We start from the raw sequence: 25,800 nt of genomic DNA on the forward strand, positions 1-25,800 counted from the left end.
GGTCTCTCGAAAATTCTTGGAAATGAGGTCAATGAGGTCGAAAATTCTCGGAAATTGACCTCATTTCCAAGAAATTCCGAAATTCCAAGAAACCTCATTTCCAAGAATCGCCGAAATCGTGCCACCTCTTTGCACATCATGTGATCCTGTTACAAAATCAGATTTTCGAGAAAATTTTCGAAATTTTGTCGAAAAATTAATTTTGTAACAGGAGAACATGATACCCGAGGAAGTTGCATGAAAACGTGATACCTCCTTGCACATCATGTGATCCTGTTAAAAATTCAAATTTTCGAGAAAATTTTCGAAATTTTGTCGAAAAATTAATTTTGTAACAGGAGAACATGATACCTGAGGAAGTGGCATGAAAACGTGATACCTCCTTGCACATCATGTGATCCTGTTAAAAATTCAAATTTTCGAGAAAATTTTCAAATTTTGTCGAAAAATTAATTTTGTAACAGGAGAACATGATACCCGAGGAGGTGGCATGAAAACGTGATACCTCCTTGCACATCATGTGATCCTGTTAAAAATTCAAATTTTCGAGAAAATTTTCGAAATTTTGTCGAAAATCTGAATTTGTAACAGGAGAACATGATATGCGAGGAAGTGGCACGAGTTAATATTTTTCGAAAAAGTAAAAAGGGGCGTGGCTAAAGTTTCTTGGCCACACCCCTCTTCTGATTTATTAACACCCCTTTGAGAAAACCACATACCCTTACTACGTCATCGTGACGTCATCACGCGGAAAATTTAAATAAAATAAAATATATTTTATTTTTCAAGACTGCCGGGATTCGAACCCGCGATACCGCGGATACGAATCCGAGACTCTAGCAACGAGCCACAAATAGTTCTTACAAATCGTGTCTTAAAACTTGTATTTAAGGTACGAAATTGATGCGGGACTTTAAAATTTTATAAGAGTGATAGATTGGTTCTTCTATCACTACGTCATCGTGACGTCATCACGCGGAAAATTTAAATAAAATAAATTTTATTTTTCAAGACTGCCGGGATTCGAACCCGCAATACTGCGGATACGAATCTGAGACTCTAGCACCGAGCTATGAGCAGTTCTTGCAAACCGTGTCTTAAAACTAGTATTTAAGATATGGAATTGATGCGGGACTTTAAAATTTTATGAGAGTGATAGAGATATATATCCTTCTATCACTCTTCGTCGTCGTGACGTCACGCCGAATAAATTTTATTTAAAATAAAATAAAATTTATTTCTCAAGACTGCCGGGATTCGAACCCGCGATACCGCGGATACGAATCCGAGACTCTAGCACCGAGCCACGAACAATTCTTGTAAGCTTAGCTTTAAAATTTGTATTTAAAGCATTAAATCTACAAAAATTAATAAAATAATTTTACTTACCTTGAGATTGCACAATTCTGCCATTATTTTTTTGTACGCATGTTGGGATTGGTTGTTTAGGAATTAGGTTTTAAAGGATAGAAATAATTCCAACAAATTATTTGATTTAATTTCAAATATATTTTATTAATTGTAATCTCATACATGTTCTTTTTACATATTAATAATTTATTTTACATTTTATAATTGTTTTCTTATATAAAACTAGTCACACACACACATATTTGCGTATATATACGTAACATACATACCTGTCGAAAATTCACACTTAATAACACTTAAATAGATACAAAAAAGATGGACGTGTGGCATTGAAACAAAACGGAATGCAAAAGAAGCCACACATTCGATCAAATATGCGGTTTGTTGAAATGCTGGCTATCGTTATCATTAAAAAAACAAAACAAAAATAGAAAAAATAGAAAAAATTCAGTCTAAAATCGACTCTCTTTTTCTATAATTCTTCTTTTGTTTTGTATTTCTCATCATTCGTCATTAAATCTGCCATATTTTGTACAATCAATCAATCATTCATTCATTCATTCATTCATTCAATCATTCATTGGTACAAACAATAAATCAAAAAGATATCACTTCATAATTTAGCGTATTAAAAAGTATTTTTCTTGAATTAATTATTCTTACAATATTTCATTCTAACCGGTTTTAGGTTTCTTCGTAAATTCTTTTGATATTTTTAAGTAAAAAAAAAAAAAAAAAAAAAACCAGCAACAAGAAAAAAAAAATAAAAAGACTGGTTGTGTTTCACTACCATGCCGATTAACGTTCCAGCATTCAGTAGTAGTTAAGTTTCTTTCTTTACCATTTACAAAAAAGAAAAAGAAAGAAAGAAAAAGATAGATAGATAGAAAAATAGATAAATAGAGAAAGAAAGAAAGAAAGAGAGAAAGAGAGAGAGAGAGAGAGAGAGAGAGAGAGAGAAAGAGACATAGTGAAAGATAGATACGAAGGTGACAAAACCACAAGGTGGTCCATCTTCGTGTTTGCGGTGAACGGTAACGGTGATAGTCGTTTTTTTTCGCAGTAAAATTTTAACTTTAAGGTCTTCATCTTCTTCTTTAAAATAAGTTTGCTTACGATCGAATATACATAAAGATTTTTAATTTCAATTATAAACATCTATTATATAACTATAGATAAACGTAACAAATTATTGTAGTCGATGTGTTACATAAAATGGGAAAATGGGAAAATGGGAATATAATATTTTTTGATTTGTTCGTAATATACAAATTTCCAAAATTCAATATTATATAATATATAATATAAATTTATATATTATATATAAATATAGACAAAAATATGTAATATAATTTACATATTAATATAATAATATAATTGTATAAAATAATATATATATTCAATTATATATATATATTATTTCATTTAATTATTTTATAATATTGTAACCAACATAAAATATTATATTCTTAACAATTTATTTTAGAACATACGTTTATGTTTTAAACGTTAATAATTATTTCTTTTCTTTGACGTTTATTTTCTAAAAATAAAGTCCACTCATCATTGATAAGCTTAACGGAAAGACATAAAAATAAAAAAAATAAAAATAAAAAGATAAAACACAAGGAAACAACTATTAGAAATAATTTTCGAACATACGTTATATATGATAACTTTAGGAAAATACATTATCATCATCATTATTATTATCATTATCATTATAATAATTATTATTATTATTATTGTTATAATAATAATAATTATTATTATTCACTAGTCGTGTAGTAAGTACGAAAGTAGTCGAGGTAAAGGCTTGGTAATAAACAAAACGACCTTCGTCGAGTCGCGAACATTGCTCATCGCTTTTACGACGTTGAAACCGACCGAATATGATTCTGACATGAGTGAAGTCCCCCCCAGAACATAACACGAGTAAAGGAAAATGCTATTCTCTCTTCGAAATATATTTTCAACGAACGACTTGTGCAACGTCGTATTGCTGGAACGAATCTTTTCTTAATGGGAGTCTCTCTCATACTTATTTTACTTTTTTTTTTTTTAATTTTACTTTATTTTATTTTATTTTATTTTCTTCACTTTTGTTTTTTCTTCCATCTCGTTATACTAATTGTCAAAGTATAATAAAACAAAATTGAGGGGTTTGGGAATTCTAATAGGAAACTTTGAAATATATTTTGAGCAATATTTTGTTAAACGTTTGGAAAATTCAATTCAACTTCACGAAGTTTTTTTTTAGGTTAGAATTACTCTCTATTTTATTTTCTTAAATTGGAGAGGTTGAGGATTTCAATAGGAAACTTTGAAAAATATTTAGAGCAATATTTTGTTAAACGTTTGGAAAATTCAATTCAACTTCACGAAGTTTTTTTTTAGGTTAAAATACATCTCTATTTTATTTTCTTAAATTGGGGAGGTTGGGGATTTCAATAGGAAACTTTGAAATATATTTTGAGCAATATTTTGTTAAACGTTTGGAAAATTCAATTCAACTTCACGAAGTTTTTTTTTAGGTTAGAATTACTCTCTATTTTATTTTCTTAAATTGGGGAGGTTGGGGATTTTAATGGGAAACTTTGAAAAATATTTTGAGCAATATTTTGTTAAACGTTTGGAAAATTCAATTCAACTTCACGAAGTTTTTTTTTAGGTTAGAATTACTCTCTATTTTATTTTTTTTTTAATTGAGGAGGTTGGTTGATCAAAAAGTTTATTTTGTTTTTATGTGATAGAATTTTGATCACACGAATGAAAAATACATACTCTAGGTATATTTGAAATTGAATTGGTTCGTGAATGAATTTAAAAAAAAAAAAAGTAAAAAAATGAGAATAGATACGGTCACGTAGCGACACACATACCTGACGATATCTATGTAACTGTAGTTTCTGAACAATTAATTTCCTACTGGATGAAAATTCTCTCTCAGCGGATGCGTAACGTGCATCGAACCGATGCAATTTTAATACCTTGCATAAATCGGCCATAGAATGCTATGAAATAATTGCTTCGTTAGCCGAATTCTCGAGTCCGATTATTATCATCATCATCATTATTATCATCATCATCAACATCAAAGAGTATAGCGCAAATAAAAAAAACGTGCCAGCAGGATTTGAGTTGAAATTTGTTTTTTTTTTTTCCTAAAATTTCACCGAAGTGAGAAACAAAAAGCGAATAATTTCATTCATCAATTTATATTGAAGAGAATAGGCAGAGTAGTGGGGATAGTAGTTGTGGTGGGGGTAGCAGAAGTGGTGGAGGAAGTAGCAGTGGTGGTGGGGGAACACAAGAATATATTGAAAATCGATTATGATTAACCTTTTGAGTATGTACAATGAACAACGCATATATGCGTCCAATGAAAACCATTCCATGTGTATCAAGGACTCATCTTACTTTATTTGCTTTTATTTTATACAAAAAAAATAATTTGCATTGTGCAGTAATTGCAATCGTTAGCAGCAAATCGTATTTTATAAAAAGATTTCGAAGGAAATTTTTTCTTCAAACGAATATCCGTGTGAAGATTTTACAATTTTATTCGACAAAAATTGTTTTTACGTGTAAGAATTGTGTGGTTTTGTTTCAAAGAGATTTTTCATTCATTTTTAGGTCAGATTTTTTGTTTTGTTTTTTTTAGGGGTTCTCTTTCGTACAGATCGCATTTCCGTTTGCAATTTTCACGTAGTACACACTTGAAAAAGAGTTGAACGAGTTTCCCAATTGCATTTCTCCCTCTAGTTTTATGAAAGTATGTGTAAAGTAATGTATGTGTGTTTGTGTGTGTGTGTGTGTGTTGTAGCGGTAGCTCCGTAGAGTACCCGTGTACGGTCAAAACGAACGCAATTAGTATCGCGAAACTGGAACGATCGGCAAGCAACCAGCCGGAATCTTGAATATACATGAAAATTGAAAAACATTAATGCGTTGCTTCTAACTACTACTACTACCACCACCACCACCACTACCACGCCTTTCTTTTTCGTCTCATAACTTTTTTTTTTTTTTTTTTTTTTTTTAACAAACCTGTCGTAGAGAATTTTAAACATGAAGAAATAAAAGAAGAAGAATGCGGAAATTTTTTTTTTTTATAGAAGAATTAATTCTCTTTATTCCTCTTTCTCTTTTGAAATTCGTTAACACGCGAAGAAATATTTTTAATGAAATGTGTTCAAATTGTTCACCCGGTATATATATATATATATATATATATATATATATATATATATATATATATATATGGTATAATGCACGTATTTAATAGTAGGTTTACGGATTGAGCTAATTTAATTTATTTAAGGTTTGATTACTGTTTATTAATTTAAAATTTATATTATTTATTATTAAATTATTATTTTTTTTTAAATAATATTTAAAATAATGTAATTTATAATTTATTAAAAGTTATAATTTTTATTATAATATTATAATTAACATGATCATTTAATTATATAAATATTATTTTATTATTATTAATTGATTACTTTTTTTTTTAAACATATATTGATATTTATTATTAAAATTATTATATTATAAATTATAAATATTAATTTCTCCCCTTTTCATTCAAACAATTTTTTGTAAGTAAATTAAAATTAATTAAAAAAAAAATACACACACATTCGTAAATCTAGTGTTAAAATAAAATCATTTTTGTTTTGTTTTTGTTTTGTTTTGTTTTTTTTTTCATTTAAAATAAGAGTAATTTTTCGTGGAAGAATAAAGATGCCACACCACGGTGATGTGATAGTCTACGGTCGAGTAGAGAGAGCAGAACATGCTTTTCCTAATGAAAAAGAAATTAGCCGTATATAAAGAAGTAGGCAAACGTCGAACGTTTGTTTGGCGTTGATGGATGTCAGTGACCCCATGACACACATTTTATCTTATTCTCTTTCTCTCTTATTCTCTTTTACTTTATCTCAAACTATACGCACATTTTTCTTACGCACTTATGTTTCATCCTACATTAATATATCCACCTATATATATAAACTTCAAAATTACTGAAACAATTTTAATGAAATTTTTGTTTTATTTTGTGAGACTTTTCAACTTCAAATATTGGGATCTCTAACCCTTGAATACGACGCTATCTGATGGCTAAATTCAAAATTAGAGTAGATAGGTCGAATTGGTACGTCACGTGATGGGATCTCTAGCACTTGGATACGCTATCTGGTGGCTAAATTCAAAATTATAGTAGATAGGTCGAATTTGCTACGCCACTCCCCTGTCAGAGATCCCAATAGGATAATTATTTATAGGTTATGTAGGTCTTTAGATTACTATAAGTTTTGCAATAGATGGCAGTATATTTTAATTCAATTATTTCAATTTACATACAACCTAACCTTACTTTCTCTATTTTTTTTCGAGGTGTAATATTATTTTATGTATAACATTATAATTGTGTGTTGTTATAATATAATAAATAGTTTAGAATTGATTTATTATTTAGAGATTATTATCTAGGTTTCTATGTTCTGTTAATATTCAATAGATGGTACTGTATTACAATTCAATTATTTGGATATATTAAGGTCATACGTTTTTCTAACCTCACTTTTTATATTTTTTTTCATTTATTATTATTATTACTTCATTTTTTGTTATAATTTACTAAATAATTTAAAATTATATTAAATTAACGTTTTATAATAAAACTATAGCAACGAGTGTGTTCTGTGGTCAAAGTATTCTGATATTTATACATACATTTTTGAAATGTATTTTATACAAAAAATATATACACCCATATATACACCCATATACACCCTTGCATAATACATAAATCATTCTAAAAAAAAAAAAAATCTAACGTTACTACCAACACTTTTGTTCATTCCTATAAGTTTATTTATCGATGAATCCCGCTATTCGTTTCCATCAATTTTCCAACCACGTTCTTGGCCATAGATATCCGTGACGATTCGAAAGGCGTGACGGAACGGGACGCCTTTCTTAGTCAATATTTCTGCGGATTAACGTTGTATACGTTCTAACACGACTATAAAATGGGATTAGAATAAAAAAAGAAACGAAAGTTCATTCTAATAAAAATGAATAATACCCTCCTCTACCTCACCCATTCATTTGATTCTCATTCGATCACGTACCATTTACTTAAACATTTAGTTAAATATAAATATAGTTGTATGATACGTTTTGTTATAATAAACAAAATATTGCATAAAATTAAAGATAATTTTCAATATTTTAATCCCAAAGAGAAGTAATTTCTTGTTTTCGTATGGTTAATTAATTTCTAAAATAATTTCTTGTCTTCGTATGGTATTAACCCTTTCAGTATACATACACCCCTTTTATCTACCTAAGATGGGCCGATAATAAATTTTAGTAATGGGCCGATACTAAATTTTAGTAATGGGCCGATACTAAATTTTAGTAATGGGCCGATACTAAATTTTAGTAATGGGCCGATAATAAATTTTAGTAATGGGCCGATAATAAATTTTAGTAATGGGCCGATAATAAATTTTAGTAATGGGCCGATAATAAATTTTAGTAATGGGCCGATAATAAATTTTAGTAATGGGCCGATAATAAATTTTAGTAATGGGCCGATAATAAATTTTAGTAATGGGCCGATACTAAATTTTAGTAATGGGCCGATACTAAATTTTAGTAATGGGCCGATACTAAATTTTAGTAACGGGCCGATACTAAATTTTAGTAATGGGCCGATACTAAATTTTAGTAATGGGCCGATACTAAATTTTAGTAATGGGCCGATACTAAATTTTAGTAATGGGCCGTTAATAAATTTTAGTAATGGGCCGATACTAAATTTTAGTAATGGGCCGATACTAAATTTTAGTAATGGGCCGATACTAAATTTTAGTAATGGGCCGTTAATAAATTTTAGTAATGGGCCGATAATAAATTTTAGTAATGGGCCGATACTAAATTTTAGTAATGGGCCGATACTAAATTTTAGTAATGGGCCGATACTAAATTTTAGTAATGGGCCGATACTAAATTTTAGTAATGGGCCGATACTAAATTTTAGTAATGGGCCGTTAATAAATTTTAGTAATGGGCCGATAATAAATTTTAGTAATGGGCCGTTAATAAATTTTAGTAATGGGCCGATACTAAATTTTAGTAATGGGCCGATACTAAATTTTAGTAATGGGCCGATACTAAATTTTAGTAATGGGCCGATACTAAATTTTAGTAATGGGCCGATACTAAATTTTAGTAATGGGCCGTTAATAAATTTTAGTAATGGGCCGATACTAAATTTTAGTAATGGGCCGATACTAAATTTTAGTAATGGGCCGATACTAAATTTTAGTAATGGGCCGATACTAAATTTTAGTAATGGGCCGATACTAAATTTTAGTAATGGGCCGATACTAAATTTTAGTAATGGGCCGATACTAAATTTTAGTAATGGGCCGATACTAAATTTTAGTAATGGGCCGATACTAAATTTTAGTAATGGGCCGTTAATAAATTTTAGTAATGGGCCGTTAATAAATTTTAGTAATGGGCCGATACTAAATTTTAGTAATGGGCCGATACTAAATTTTAGTAATGGGCCGATACTAAATTTTAGTAATGGGCCGATACTAAATTTTAGTAATGGGCCGATACTAAATTTTAGTAATGGGCCGATACTAAATTTTAGTAATGGGCCGATACTAAATTTTAGTAATGGGCCGATACTAAATTTTAGTAATGGGCCGATACTAAATTTTAGTAATGGGCCGATACTAAATTTTAGTAATGGGCCGATACTAAATTTTAGTAATGGGCCGATACTAAATTTTAGTAATGGGCCGATACTAAATTTTAGTAATGGGCCGATACTAAATTTTAGTAATGGGCCGATAATAAATTTTAGTAATGCTGGAAAAGATGTTTAGGTGGACATACGCAGAATAATAATGAAAGCTTTAATAACTGCGTATGGAACATGGCACCTAAACACCTGTTTAACGGCAAAAAAGTTGTTGAAATTGCGTGCAAAGTTTCAGCATGTATCTTTAACGAAGGATTTCAAACAGTGATGAAGATAATGGAAACGATGGGCATGAAACTTGGGCCAGGAGCGACCGACTTTGCTAAAAGACGCGACGACCGACGTATCGAATCTGCGAACCGTCGAAGCTCTGAGTGCTCAAAAGATGCCAGATCAAAGTGGAAGAAGGCAAGACTGGAAGAAATTGAAGAATATGAACAAGAAGAAGATCTATTGTACGGTCCAGGCATCGCAGATTAAGTTTAGGTAAGAATTTTTAACGATTTTGAGTAGAAAAAAACTTTAAACGCGTTTATCTCGAAACTATGTTTTGAAATACTAGCTCCATCGTATCTCACGAACCAGTAAACCGATTCTTATAAAATTTAATCCACATATTCTACACATGAGCTATAACAAAGTGACGGAGAGTTTTTTCTTATATTTTAATTTTTACTATTTATTTTTAGTCAAAAACAATAAAAAAAAAAGGTCAAATTTACGTTTTTTTTTGTAATTTGTCCACCATTTTTTTATTTATTGATAAAATTTTTATATAAAACTGTCACTTTGTAGCTGAAGTCATACAGAATATAAAACCATTTTACTTTAATGTTTCAGGTAAGCCATTCTCAAGTTCTGATGGAGCTACCAAAGCATTAAAGTTTTAAGGTGTTTTTTTATACTACTGTTTTTGCAATAAAAAATTAATTAAAATGAAAAAATAAAAATTCATTTATATAGTTTAAGACTCAATTTAACAAACCCAACAACTTTTAGATCGATATCTTTTATAGTTTTCTTGGAAAAAATTCGCGAAAATAGCCTTTTTTTTAGGTGCTCAGAGTAGAAGGTCCCCTTAAACTAAAATAAAACAAAAAACCAAACAAAATTAAATTAAATTAAATGAAACTGAAGAAATTAATAATTTTTAGTTTAAGTTTCTTTAATTATTAACAACTTACTTTTCATTTAATTTAATTTTGTTTGCTTTTGTGTTTTTTAATTTATTCAATTATTAATTTCTCATTTCTCATTTTTAATTTAATTTTGTTTCATTTCAATGTTTCATTCCAATTAATAATTTCTATTCTATCATTTAATTTCATTTATATTTTATTTTCTGTTTTTTTTTTTTTAGTTTTCTTCACTTGTCTATTCTCACTGAAAGTATTAATTAAAATTACATTTATTATGTAATCCTTTTCTTTTTCTTTTTCTTTTTTTCACATAAAAATGAGAATCTCTTGTTGCATGTTAGTAAAATTCCGAGAAATCTTGTTTAGGATTGTTTAAGTCTCTATTACGAGGTAACCCATTCTATTTCCTATTATACTTATGGTATAAGAATAATTGTCAGTGGGTACTGTATACTAAATTCTAATTCCTAATGTAGCTTATGAGTACACACACGGAGAGCTCGTGGTTTTCACCGAGTTTGTCTTATAAGGAAAGGAAAGTTTTCTTCAGGCGTCAATTGCTAGAATTCGAGATCGTAACACAACAAGTTCTTCCATCCCCCCTTCCCCCCTTCCCCTTTGTTGTGTCCCTTATAACAAAACTTCAAGGAAAAGACATAAGATCCAACATTTGCTTCATTATATAACATATATATATGTAATATATACATATACATATAAATTCTTAAGTTACATGTAGTAATTACTACTAACTATTACTGTTACTATACTACTATTGATTTGTGTGTACGGTTATTTATTTCTATTTGTATTGGAGTGATGTTGTGTCAATGTGAATTTTAAACAATTCAATTAATTTATATAAATAAAATGTGTTAATTATTTATATTTTTTAAATATTATTATTATATTAATATATTTAATTAATAAATAATATTTTAAAATATTATACTTAATTTTTTATATAATATTATATTTATTTATTATATATAATATATTATATAAAAATTATAGAATAATAAATAATAATAATTAAATAATATATAATCAATCAATTATGTGAATATTATTTATATAATATAATTTAATTTATTATATAATAATTATTAATGTTAATTAATTATATTCTATTTTCCAAGAGACGCCGGGATTCGAACCCGCGATCCGCGGATACGAATCCGAGACTCTAGCACCGAGCCACGAACAGATCTTAATTAAATAATATATTAAATAAATAAATATGTAATATATTAAAATGTATTATATTATATTTATATATTATATTATTATATATTAAAATTATATGTTATACCCACACACATATATATAAAATAGGGAACAGATGATAAAATATATTTCATTATTATTTGATTTATTTTCATCTTTCTCCTTTCTCTTTCATTACATTCTCAATCAATTTACTTTATTCAATCTCTTTCTCTTTTTTTATTCATTTAGTTTTAAATCTCATTTCGTCCCTTTTTTTCTCACGCACGCACAGGTGGAATCTCATATAACAGATACATTACACATACCTACTACACATGTGTATTAACTATTACATTTTAAAGTGTAAGTAAAATACATTGAACGATCGTTTTCTATAGCAATGTTATAAGCAACACAGTTTGAATACAAATATAAAGGAGATAGAGAAGTAACATATACGTACGTGTGTCATGGGAAAGGTCATTTAAAAATCTTACCTCACACTGTTGTGAGCTGTTAGTGCAAGCAACATTAGCGGAATCTCGAATGAAAGAAAGAAAGAAAGGTTGGGGGGGGGGCGAGAAGGAAAGGAAAAGGGAAGGGGAAGAAGACTGTTTGTTGGTTATCTCTTTAGATGCCATGGAATGGAAATTATATCCCTAAGACGATCCAAGGATCCCCACACCGATAAGAAAAAGGACCTCATTGCTTGTTTGTGATGGTTTCACCGTTCTCTTTACCATCATCAACTTCTTCTTTTTATTATCCTATTTCTAGAGGAATTCTTTTTATTCTTCATCTTTTATTTTCATATAACATCTACACAATTCTAAACTTGTTGATGCTCGTTCTACCGTGAAACTATGAAATATCGTTCAAATAAAATTTTAAATTCGATAATATCGATAGATAATCGATTATAACTGCTTGGTTGAGTTGGTTAGGTTGCTTGGTTGGTTGGTTGGTTGGGGAATAAATCGATAATTAAACCTCACCCTAACGCATTTTCTTGACACGTTCTTGAACGCACGTTTTACTATTAAATAACACATTGAAATAATCTTACATTAAAGGTCATACATTTTTCTTATGCGTTATTACGTATTCTCAAAGTTATATGCAATATTTTATGAATTACAAAACGTTTTACTATATATATATATATATATATATTTATTTGTATATGAGGATTTGTGTTAGGGTGTTTGGTTTTAAAAATTTGTTGATTAAAAATAATATTATATATGTAAGATATATTATATAATTAATTAATAATATATTGGTAGTCTCTAAATAGCTCAGGTGGTAGAGACGCTGTCATTCCTTGACTCTACCAACACGAGGTTCGACGGATCAAATCCCAGTAAGTATAATAAAATAATAATAATATGTTTTTTATATTTAAAATATAAGATAATATATTAATATAATATATTCTATAATAATATATTAAAATATTGTATACATTTATATATATAACTGCTATTATTATATACATTACATATATTTATTATTATATTATATATTGTATATTAAAAAAAATTATGTTGATTAAATATAGAATATATTTTAATTATGATATATTAAATATATATATTATTAAATTATATATATAATAATTAAATTATATAAATAAAATATTAAAAATTTCTCTCTGTATGTGCAAAGGGTGGGGGAAAAGAATTCAAGAATCTGATTGATTGAAGTCTCTCTTGGTTTTTGATGAAGTTCATTGACCTCTTTTCGTCGTCGAGTTCACCTTGATATATACCCTTCCCCTTTTCCCCCGTTACCACCCATCTTCTTTTTCTTTACCACGAATCAGAAAAATTCGCGTACGACTTGTTTATCTTCTTTCTTCAAGACGAAATCATCTCTCGGTCCTGACTTTTAATACGGAATTCAAACTAAATAAACGAAAAGAAAAAGAAGTGAGGACAAAAATTACGCGCTCATTCGAAACTCATTCTCATTATTCCCTTTTACCGTTCTTTAAACCCTTCTCTCCCACTTTCAAAAAAAAAAAATAAAAAATAAAAAAATAAAAAGAAGAACACAAATCGTAAAAGAGAAGGTTTCAAGAAAGTAGTTTTCACTTTCATTTTCGTTTCGTTCGTTCGTTCGTTCGTTCGTAGCAGACAAACATATTGCGTCTGTTGGATTTGATCTTTCACCGGAAGGAGACAGGAACAGCGAAAGTTAGTTTCCATGGACCATCACCATCTCTCACCAACTTCAAAGTGAAAGATCTAATTTTCTTCCATTTGGAAATTAAAATGAGATTAAGGGAAGAGAAAATGACAAAAAAAAATTTACAATATATTATTCAGACGATTTATAAATTGTGTATGTATAAAGGTTTGACTATATGAGTTGATTTATTATTAAAAACACCGAATTTATTGTTATAGAAACAAATACCAATAAAAGTAGAGGGAAAAAAGATATTGTTTCTGCGAAGTTATAAAAAAAATAATAATAATAATAAAAAATAATAATAAAAAATAAAATATAGAAAGTAAATCATCTTAAATGAACTGAAAGTAAAATCGAATCACAGTTGTTGTCTCAGTTGTTTCAATTTATTACCGATTTCCCGACGTTTCTTGAGCGATCAGCGCGCGTGCAAACAGATACACACATACACATAGAGATATATATACATACTTATTTACAGAAAGTAAGTAAGTAAGTAAGTAAGCAGGTATATATCTATGAACGTATCGTCGTAAAGTTTCGACGTTTCCCACGTCGCAGGCTCGTAATTCACGTACGAGGAATAAAGAAATGGTAGTGATGGTGATGGTAATGGTAGTGATGGTTAGTAATAGTAGTGGTGGTGATGGTAAGTTCTTGGCGATTATGAAAACAACGATTGTAAATAAGTAAGCGCGAAAATCGATCGTAAAATTGCGACTCTGCGTTGGTAAATCTCGTACGTTGGTTTTTTACTTTAAGATTTTACATTTATATGATATATATATGTATGTGTGTGTGTGTAGGTATAAGTTTATTTGTAAAATTATTGTTAGAGAAAGCATGAGAAATTAAGTTAAATTGGTCTATTTATTTATTTTTTATTTTTTTTTTCTATTTAATCGAACGGAAATCTAACGAATTATGTTCGTGGAAAAATAATTGAAAACTTTGTTTTTGACTAAAAATCATATTTGATAAACGAAAGTTTAATTTTTTCATGAATAGGAAATTGGGATCTCTAGAACTTGAATACGCTATCTGTTGGTTAAATTCAAAATTAGAATAGATAGGTCGAATTTTGCTACACCACGTGGGATCCTGTAGCACTTGAATAAGCTATCCGGTGGCTAAATTCAAAATTAGAGTAGATAAATTGAATGGCTACGTCACGTGATAGGATCTCTAGCACTTGTATACGCTATCTGTTGGCTAAATTCAAAATTAGAGTAGATAGGTCGAATTGGTACGTCACGTGATAGGATCTCTAGCACTTGGATACGCTATCTGGTGGCTAACCAACAATGTGGCACCAAATTTTTATATAAAAAGAAGATAATCTGAATTATTTGAATCAAATATTTGTTATAATTACAGTTAACAGTATGAATCGTTGCTAAATTCAAATCAATCTAAAATGAAAACCAAAAAAAAAAGAAGAAGACAAAAATGGCGGAAGTAGGAAAAGAAGAAGAAGAAGAAGAAGAAGAAGAAGAAGAAGAAGAAGAAGAAGAAGAAGAAGAAGAAGAAGATGATCTCAAAGGACTAGGAAGAAGGAAGTTAGTGAATCCTATTGAAGAAACGTTTGAGATAATCGCATGCGGCTAGAATCGTTATTCCAAAAGACTATATATATATATATATATATATATATATATATGTATACTATATCCTTTGACTAAAGCTAATTTAAATACCAATCCTTAGCCAACGTACACTCTCTTCCTCTTCCTCATCCTCATTCTCATCTTCCTCATCCTCATCCTCATTCTCATCCTCTTTTTCGTCGTCTTTATCGAGCTCATGCACACACATGGAGAACTCTTAACTATCTCCTTCTTTTTTCTTTTTCTTTTTTCTTTTTCTTCTTTTTCTTCTTCTTCTTCTTCTTCGACTCAAGCGGATAATTACGCGAGTTTTAATAATGAGTTACGAAGTGCGGAGAGATCCTTCTTAATTCTAACGTTTGCTTATGGTTAGTACCAATGATATGCGTGCTTGTTTCAACCTATGGTGGTGGTGGTGGTAGACTGTATTAAATCCCATATAAAGAGACAGAGAGAGAGAGAGAAGGAGGGGGAGGCTAATCTTTCGTTTTAAAAGCACCCTGAGAGCTTGTATGCATTTAACCCTTTCTTTCTATTTTATTATTATCATTATTATTATTATTATTATTATTATTATTATTGTTGTTGTTGTTCATTTTCTTATTTTCGTTTTTCTTATTATCGCATACCATAGTTCCATTTAAACGTTCTCCTTATGAGAGAGAAACCCCAAGCAACTATTCTCTTAAAGTTTACTCCCGTTTCTCACGGCTTAGAAATAGAAAAATGAAACTCATAAAAGATAGAAAAGACAACAACGTCGTGGTAATAGTAATAGAAATGAGAATAATAGTAGTAGTAGTAGTAGTAGTAGTAGTAGCAGTAGTAGCAGCAGTAATGAGTCAAATGTATTTTTAAATGATTATTTTCTATCTTACAATTATATATATATATAACACCTCTATAGTAAGGTTTTTTCTGAAAAGTAGTGAGGTTATTTCCGATAAGTCCGTAGGATCTTTCCGATAAGTCCGTAGGGTCTTTCCGATAAGTCCGTAGGATCTTTCCGATAAGTCCGTAGGGTCTTTCCGATAAGTCCGTAGGGTCTTTCCGATAAGTCCGTAGGGTCTTTCCGATAAGTCTGTAGGGTGTGTTTAATTAAGCCTCGTAGAAGAGTCTCGTAAACAAGCCTCGTTAAAAAGCCATTATTTTATTATATGTCATTATTTTATTCAACGTTGAATCCAAATTATTTTATTGTACATTTCGAATGAATATGATCAAATGATCTGTGCGATAGATAAATAAATAAAAAAAAAAAAAGTAAAAAGAAAGAAAACACCCACCTGAAGGTACTAGCCAATAGGTATAAAGCTTTAACAATTGTATTTCTACGAATCAATCGATATAGGATGATTCTTTTCAAATCACATTCTTCTTTCTTGTAATTTGTTTTAACCTTTTTGCAAGGATCCCCCCTTCCCCCATTCGCGTTCTTCTATCTAGGTTTATCTATTTCTTTTTCTATCTTCTGTTTCTCTTACCTTCATCTTCCGGGTTCTCTATACCCGTAAACAAAATGTTGTGTCGACCAATAAGGGTATTGTTCCTTCTAAGGTAGAAACAATACCACGAAAAATCTTTTTCCCTTTCTACTACTCTTACCCCAACACGAATGTTAAAGCTTACTACTACTATTACTACTACTATTACTACTACTACTGCTATTATTATTGTTTTCTTTACTTTTTCTATGAACACCATGAACCAACCTAACTTATTCCCTACATTCTTATTTCACATCAAACAAAAACCAACGTAACAGTCTGCAGGTGAATTTTGAACAAGACGCTGCACCAAACATATACCCAGTGCTTCTAAATTATAATAAACATTTTTTTTTTTTGATCAATTAACAATTATTTGAATATTCTAATACACTCTTATAATATTTCAGATTGTTTCAATGCATAGACATTATTTTAAACATTTCATATCTTTACATAGAAAAAATGTGTTTGTTTTAGTGACACTTATAGTAGGTAAATACGAAAAATAAATTCTATATAATTGCATCGGAAATTACTTATAATTCAACCTAATACAATTCGGTTTATAGTTTTAATTTTAAAGTGAAAAGTTGTTTAGAATTAGGGTGACTTATAATTGAATTTAATACAAAAATATAATACATATATATATATATATATTGTTCTACAATTGCAGATACTTTTTTTTGGGGGTAGTAATAGAACGTTGCATTAATCTCACGCTCGACTAATTCAAATGAATCAAATAAAATTCACATCACGTGAACACTTGATAATAGATAAATAACACATATACATATATATATATATATACATAATATGTAAATGTATAAGTATGTACGTGATGTTGGGTTGGTATCGTAAGTTTCACGAAGACTTTAGTTGTTCGTGTGAATGCACTTTTAACGCGTTTTAATGCGGGCCTAATACCAGTCGTTGGCCTTATTCTTTTCCGCAGCACTCAAAGTATCACGTTCTTATCTCAACGAGTCAGAGAAAGAGAGAAAGAGAGAAAGAGAAAGAGAAAGAAAGAGAAAGAGAGAGAGAGCGCATGACCGGTTACCATAGCCATGACTTTTTTACAATCGTCCTCCAGCATCGGGTGCTCCAGTTAGAGACACCCGTTCTTCGTTCTATGCAAGAAACAATGTTTCTAGTACTCGTTCTTTGACCCCTTTTTTCAAAAACATAATATCAAAAATGTCCAAACGAATGATTCTAATAACAAAGAAAAAAACAAACAAACAAACTCATAACTTGTATTTTTTTTGCAAATGATGCTAACACAAAAGCAAAATTAGAACTTGTATTTTTTTTATGAGTGATGCTAATGCAAAACAAACTAAATAACACAAAACTTGGCTAGCATAAAATTAAAATCAGAACTTGTATTTTTTTGTTATGAGTGATGCTAATGCAAAACAAACTAACTAACACAAAACTTGGCTAGTACAAAATTAAAATCAGAAGTTGTATTTTTTTATGAGTGATGCTAATGCAAAACAAACTAACTAACACAAAACCAAAATCAGAACTTGTATTTTTTTGTTATGTGTGATGCTAATGCAAAACAAACTAACTAACACAAAACTTGGCTAACACAAAACCAAAGTTAAAACTTGTATTTTTGTTTGTTATGAGTGATGCTAATGCAAAACAAACTAAATAACACAAAACTTGGCTAGCACAAAATTAAAATCAGAAGTTGTATTTGTTTTATGAGTGATGCTAATGCAAAACAAACTAAATAACACAAAACTTGGCTAGTACAAAATTAAAATCAGAAGTTGTATTTTTTTATGAGTAATGCTAATGCAAAACAAACTAACTAACACAAAACCAAAATCAGAACTTGTATTTTTTTTATGAGTGATGCTAATGCAATACAAAACAAACTAACTAACACAAAACTTGGCTAACACAAAACCAAAATTAGAACTTGTATTTTTTTTTGTTATGAGTGATGCTAATGCAAAACAAACTAAATAACACAAAACTTGGCTAGTACAAAATTAAAATCAGAAGTTGTATTTTTTTATGAGTGATGCTAATGCAAAACAAACTAAATAACACAAAACTTGGCTAGCACAAAATTAAAATCAGAAGTTGTATTTGTTTTATGAGTGATGCTAATGCAAAACAAACTAAATAACACAAAACTTGGCTAGTACAAAATTAAAATCAGAAGTTGTATTTTTGTATGAGTGATGCTAATGCAAAACAAACTAAATAACACAAAACTTGGCTAACACAAAACCAAAATCAGAACTTGTATTTTTTTTTGTTATGAGTGATGCTAATGCAAAACAAACTAAATAACACAAAATTTGGCTAGTACAAAATTAAAATCAGAAGTTGTATTTTTTTATGAGTGATGTTAATGCAAAACAAACTAAATAACACAAAACTTGGCTAACACAAAACCAAAGTTAAAACTTGTATTTTTCTTATGAGTGATGCTAATGCAAAACAAAAATCACAACATAAGTTTCTATTGTATTGTTGTTTTATAACTCAATATATATATATATCGTATAAAATTAATAATAATGTATAAAATTATATGTACATATATATATATATACATAGAAGTATGTATATAAATAAATAGAAATTTTCTGTATAGCATTTAATTTTGTTACGACAAACAATCGTGATAAGTTTCCATCGTGTTCGTTGTTTTACGACTCAATCGTTGAAGTAACAACACGAGGTCCGGCAAAGTGCAATCCATTTGGTACAAATCGTTTCGATCGCAATAGGTATATAGGGAATGTAAGTAAGTACCTAGTACTTCGACCTTCATCTTTCTTTCTTGGCAAACGTATAAATTTATCTGTCTTACTGTACAACAAGACACGTAGGGGGTAGAAAGGGTGTTAAGGAGGGGGGGAAAGAGAATCGCGGCTTTGGAATTTATCGAAGTTACATTCGCATTTTCCACGTGCCTTGTATCTTTCTATGGATCGTGCGTTACCTTTCAACACCTATAGATATGTAGGTATATATAATACACATGATTCATGTATGTATGTATATGTTATATCTAATAATATTGTTCATAACTATAGTTATAGTGGTTGCGAATTTTGGGGGTTTTTTTTTTTGTTAAGATTTACTAAAAAGTACTTTTTTTTTTTTTTGTAAAAATGTGACACACGTATGATTTTATAGTTTTAATTATAAGTGCTAGATTGTACAAATTGAAAGTTGCATCTAATATATATATATAGTTATATTATAACTAACTTAGTTAGTATTTAGAAATCTACATAACCTTTAAATAGTAAATCAATTATAAGTTAGTTATAATATATAACTTAACTTATTATATTATATTAAGTTAATTATAATATAACTTAACTTATAATTGATTTACTATTTAAAAGTTATGTAGATTTCTAAATACTGTAAATATTAAATAAATGGTGGAGTATTACAATTCAATTATTCCAATTTACATACGACATAACCTTACTTTATTTATTTTACGTTATATTATAATTTACTAAATACTTTCGAATTATATTAAATCAACATTTGATAACATAGCATCTTAGTAATATTATATACTAAATATATAATAATTAATAAATATCTACAAACAAAATTACAAAACCTTTTTCTATTTTTTTAATATCTAAAATAACTTCGCAAAAGCCATTTATTTCAAAGAAAATTCATTTAAAACCTTCAATTGAAAATAATTGCATATAAATAATCTCTCGATCGTATACTTCAAAGATTAATTATTATTCTCGACATGATATAAAGAAATAAAATAAAATAAAATAAAATAAAATAAAAAAAATTAACTTGATATAGTAGATAGACTACTAGTATCGATTACCTTCAACATCCCGTTTGGTATTAGTGCAGTAGACCTCTTTCTATGTCTACGTATGCGTCTCTCTCTCTCTCTCTCTTTCTCTCTCTCTCTCTCTCTCTCGTCCGCGTTGCAGTCATTCTTATCGATTGAAACACGGGGATGCACTTTGGGCCTCGTACAAGTGGGGCTGGTTAGAAGATACGAGGAGGGTAACGCGATGGGAATTAATGCAAAGAATGACTAAGCACGTGATCTAACTCGAAATCCCCCACTCTCACTTCTACTCCATCCCCTCCCCTTCTTCTTATCCAAAAGATAGGAAGAGGAGGAGGGAGCCAATTAATGTCGTTGTTGAATTTTCCTGTGTTTTCTCGACAATTTTTTGTCTTCTTTTTTATCGAACGGGCCCAATGATGCAATTATTGCTTTTTTTTTCTTTTTCTTAAATATTATTTAGTTATTTAGTTGTTGTTATGACTAATTTTTTTGCAATTATTTTAAAAAACAATTTTTCTTGTTTCTTTGACTATGTCAAATAAAAAATATCTATTAATGCAGAGAATGACCAAGCACGTGATCTAACTCTGAACCCCCCACTCCTACTCAATCCATCCCCTCCCCTTGTTCTTGTCTGAAAGATGGGAGGGGAGCCAATTAATGCCGTTGCTGAATTCTCCTGTGTTTTCTGGACAATTTCTTTTTCTTCTTTTTTATTTAACGGGCCCAAGGATGCAATTATTACTTTTTTTTTCTTAAATATTATTTAGAATATTATTTAGTTATTTAGTTGTTGTTGTTGTTGTTATGATTAATTTTCTCGCAATTACTTTTTAAAACATTTCTCTTGTTTGTTTGATTATGTCAAATAAAAAAAAAAAAAAAATATCTAACATAAGTGATATTTATCTAATATCTTTTACGTTTAGACTCGTCCTCGATTCAAATATCATTTCGTTAGCCTTTATCCAACCACCATTACCACCACCACCACCATCACCACGACCTTCATCACTCGATATTTCCCGTAATTTTATACGGTCGCACCGGTGCAACATCGTAACGTCGATTCCTTTTCTCGAACGATCGAGATATACATACACATATACACATATACACATGTACACACACAGATACAAAATTTTCTCTACATATTTCTATATGTATTGCAATATCTGTGCATAAATATACTATATACACATATATAAATGTAAAGTAAATATATTTATATACAATGATGTTGGTATATAAGTAGTAATAATAGTAGTAGTAAATACATAGTAGTAGTAGTAGTAGTAGTAGTAAAATAAGAAAAATGAGAATAAAAAGTTGGTTGTTGCACGGAATGCGGGATCTTACTTTGCGCGATGCGTAGTAACGATTTTAATCTGCGCAAGGATGATCGCAGTCTTTCTCGAGAACGTATTCTCGACTGGAAAGAAGATGGTAATAAAGAAAATGGTAGAAGAAAAAAAATGAAAAAAAAAAAAAATAATAATAATAAACAAAAAACAAAAAGAAATTGAGAGAACGTAGAAGAAGAAGAAGAAGACGAAGAAGACGAAGAAGACGAATAAAGCGAATGAACGAACGAATGAATGTGTCTGTGTCTGTGTTTGTATCTGAATCAGTAAGTTTGTATATGAATATAGTATATATATATATATGTGTGTGTGTATGTGTGTATGAGAAAGATAGAATGAGAAGGAACGTACATACACGCCCCTTCGTCACGGAGAGCAGGAAAGAGTCGCGGTCAATGGCTGCGGTATCCGCAGGTTCAAGGAAAGCGGGCTGGTCCGATTCGACACCCGTGTTGTTCCAAGGAAACTTGAACAGGTGTGACGGTGGCTCGTGAAAATGCAGGTTAATAGAGAATTGACTTACATTAGAGAGATTATCAAAGAAAATTCTTCTACTTTATAATTGATTTTTCAAGTATTTCATCTAACTTGTAACTACACGTAACACAAAGTTAACTTTCTTATCATCTTCATTCACTTAGTTTTGTTGTTTAGGTCGTATCGTATATTAGGTTGTCTCAAAACTTTCTTTTCTTTTCTTTTCTTTTTTTTAAATAATTCTATGAAGCACAATTAGTTTCTAGGTTGAATAATTGAAAATATATAAAAAGGTAAAATAAAATAGAATCGATATTATTTAATAAAATAATGTAAAATATATAAAAAAAAAGAAAGGTTTATAAAATATTATAAAATGTTAATAAATATAGTAAAATATTAAAAATATTTAAAAAAAAAAATGTTAGAAAATATTCTTGTGCAATTTATCATCAAGAAAAAGGAGCAGAAATTTTCGAAACAACCTCAAATAATTCTACTCAAAATTGGATATCATCAAAACTATTCTACAATTACACGTGTAAATATTATTTCAAATCTATACAAATAAAATGAGATACATATATGTATTATATACACATATGTAGGTATGTATGTTATCATGACGATGACGATGACGATGATGTGTGGATATAGGTGTTATTTGCGTATTAGTCGCATTTCACGAGGCACGCTGTGCAAACGAGGGCGGTGACTCTGAAAAACGAGAGAGGAGAGCAGGAGGATTGAACGAGCCACTTGTCCCGACAATGCCGAGAGACCTTTATGAACGGATAAACGCGATTTAAGGGAAGATTTGAAATAATAACGAGTCAAGAAAATAATAAATAAAAAAAGAAACTTAGAAAAAGGACTTACAAATCTTTTCGTTTCATCGTCACGAAAAGTGAAGGGGTGGGGATAAGAAAAAAAGGTTTATGTTAATTCAATTAAAACAACAACACAAACAAACAAACAACAACAGAAACAACAGCAAAAACAAAACCAGAAACAACAACAAATTAAGATTTTGATGAAGAAAAGGGGTGAAGAAATAAAACAGAAAACGTTTCGTTTCATCGTCACGAAAAGTGAAGGGGTAGGAATACAAAATTTTTCTGTTACTTTCATTAAAACAACAACAGAAACAACAACAAATTGGTGATGAAAATTTTGTTGAAGAAAAGTGGAGTTGAGGATTAAAACAGGGAACGTTACGTTTCATCGTCACGATAAGTTTTATGTTATTTTCGATTAAAACAACAACAAGAAGAATAAATTAGGATTTTGATGAAGAAAAAGGGGTGAAGAAATAAAACAGGAAACGTGTACGAATTTATGGCGCACGCACTTTCAAAGAAAGGGTCCCATACCCACACACACACACACGCACATATATACATACAGACACATGGAAGAAGATACACAACAACACACCATATAGAAACGTACGTGAGGTTCATTATCGACCGCGTATCGCTCACATGGAAACAAAATACGCGAACTTTATTCTCTTCCTCGTTCCGTTCACGTTTTGTCATCTTCAATGTTAAGTGAAAAAAATATAATAATAACAATAACAAAAATATATACTATATATATATAATCACACATGTGTTTATAACACACTTGAGATGCAAGTGAATCGTAAACGGAAAAGAATACATCGACAACATTTCTTATTATTTTCTGTATAAATATTTTTCTACAGTGTGTCAACTGTGAACTGGTACCGCCAAAAGGTGCATAACTCTGCATAGCAACAAACAAATAACGTGTTCATTACCAGCATCCATTTTTTTTTCTTTTATTTACGATCGTATCAGACGATTTCAACAAAAAAAAAAAATGATTTGAATGATAGATAATTTTGTAAAAAAAATAAAATATAGAAAAGGGGGTGTAGAGAGTGAAGTAAATGTTTTGGGGCGCGGACAAGGAACAGGAAGGAAGCCATAGGGAAACAGAAACAGAAAGAGAGAAAGAGAGAGAAAGAGAGAGAGAGAGAGAGAAATAGAGTAGTTATCGATCTAACTGAGAGTTCCCATACCGGTGCATGAAGGCGGCAGTAGACATGTTACTATCCATGGGGTAGTTCCATATATATCCTTGTGGCCCTGGAGCACGCCCTTGTTAACACTCCTCTCTCAGCAGAAGACAGAAGTAGAAGAAAGTAGCAGTGTGGTAGAAAAGATTATTAACCAAATGTTTTTCTATTTTTTGTTTTTTTCTTTCTATTTATGTGAGAAGGAGAGAAACACACAGATGGAAAATTCTCTCCACTCACAAAACAAATATTATTTATATGTCTATTGTTATTAATTATTAAAAGGGTTCACTTTGAATTAATAAATTGTTCGATCGATGATGATTTAAATTGTTCATAAAGTTCAACCAACTCGATAAACTAAAACATAAACATAAACACCGTAATTCGATGGGATTTGTTTAAATTAACACGTTTGAACAAATACAAAAATATGATCTGATATTTTAAATAAATGAATGAACATGAAGATGAACAAAATTGTTATATTTATGAAAGCATGGGCACCGAAGACACCTGCTGAACACGACTTGACAGGTTGAAACCGTCGGCTGGACTGAAGTCAGAATGCGCATTCGTCGTCGTTCGTAGTCGTCGTCGTCGTCTGGTTGGTTTCCATGGTGGTGGCAATGGTGGCCTCCTGCCGGTGCCACCGCCACTAGAACTGCTGCTGCTGTTGCTGGTAGAGGTGGAGGTGGAGGTGGAGGTGAAGGTGGAAGAGAAGGAAGAGAAGGTGGAGGAGGAAGAGTCAGAGTCTGTTTTAGTTGTGGTAGTAGTAGTAGTAACGATACCGATATTGTTAATGTTAGAGTTGATGATGGTGTGTTGGTATTTTGGTATTGGTAGTAGTGAAGGAGGTATTCGGTAGCGATGGCAGAAATTCTGATGGTGGGGGAATTGACAGAACCGTCTGCCTGGCACTCTGCCGCGTTTGCAATCAGACACCCGCGCAAGCCTTAAGGTTCGTTGCTGATGTATGAATAGAAAGAGAAAGATAAAAAAAGAAAAAGAAAGATATGCCAGAGAGTCCAATAGTCGTTGAAGAAAAAATAAAGAAAAAAAAAAATATAAAAATTACCGAGTCGGCAAATTGAGAAAATGTTTTCTCCTCCCTAAGCCCCTTACCCTTTTATCAAATATCAAATACGTAATATTTTATATAACATATATATATAATTGTTATGTTACATATGTTATATATTATGCTATGTTATATGTTATGTTATATGTTATATGTTATATATCTTAATATATATAAATTACGTGTCACACGTTGTTT

The 25,800-nt window shown here is 30.0% G+C and overlaps 1 protein-coding gene across 3 annotated transcripts in view; it reads right to left on the reverse strand.

Moving 5' to 3' along the window:
• The window catches only part of LOC107072449 (uncharacterized), a 46,878-nt gene extending 21,693 nt beyond the window's left edge, over positions 1-25,185 (reverse strand). Inside the window, exons 1-2 of one of the 3 annotated variants that reach the window (XM_015332393.2) lie at positions 25,029-25,185; positions 24,525-24,881 (exon numbers count right to left, since the gene is read on the reverse strand). In XM_015332393.2, coding sequence (XP_015187879.2) covers positions 24,525-24,562 — 38 coding nt within the window. In that variant the 5' untranslated portion in view covers positions 24,563-24,881; positions 25,029-25,185. Of the gene's footprint in view, positions 1-24,524 lie in introns of all 3 variants that reach the window. The other 2 variants (XM_015332394.2, XM_089171537.1) reach the window with 2 other exon arrangements.
• Positions 25,186-25,800: the final 615 nt, after the last annotated feature.

The sequence above is a fragment of the Polistes dominula genome, unplaced genomic scaffold (genome assembly GCF_049000335.1).
Source record: "Polistes dominula isolate Pdom_NZ unplaced genomic scaffold, Pdom_raw_medaka contig_26, whole genome shotgun sequence".
Lineage (NCBI taxonomy): Eukaryota > Metazoa > Arthropoda > Insecta > Hymenoptera > Vespidae > Polistes > Polistes dominula.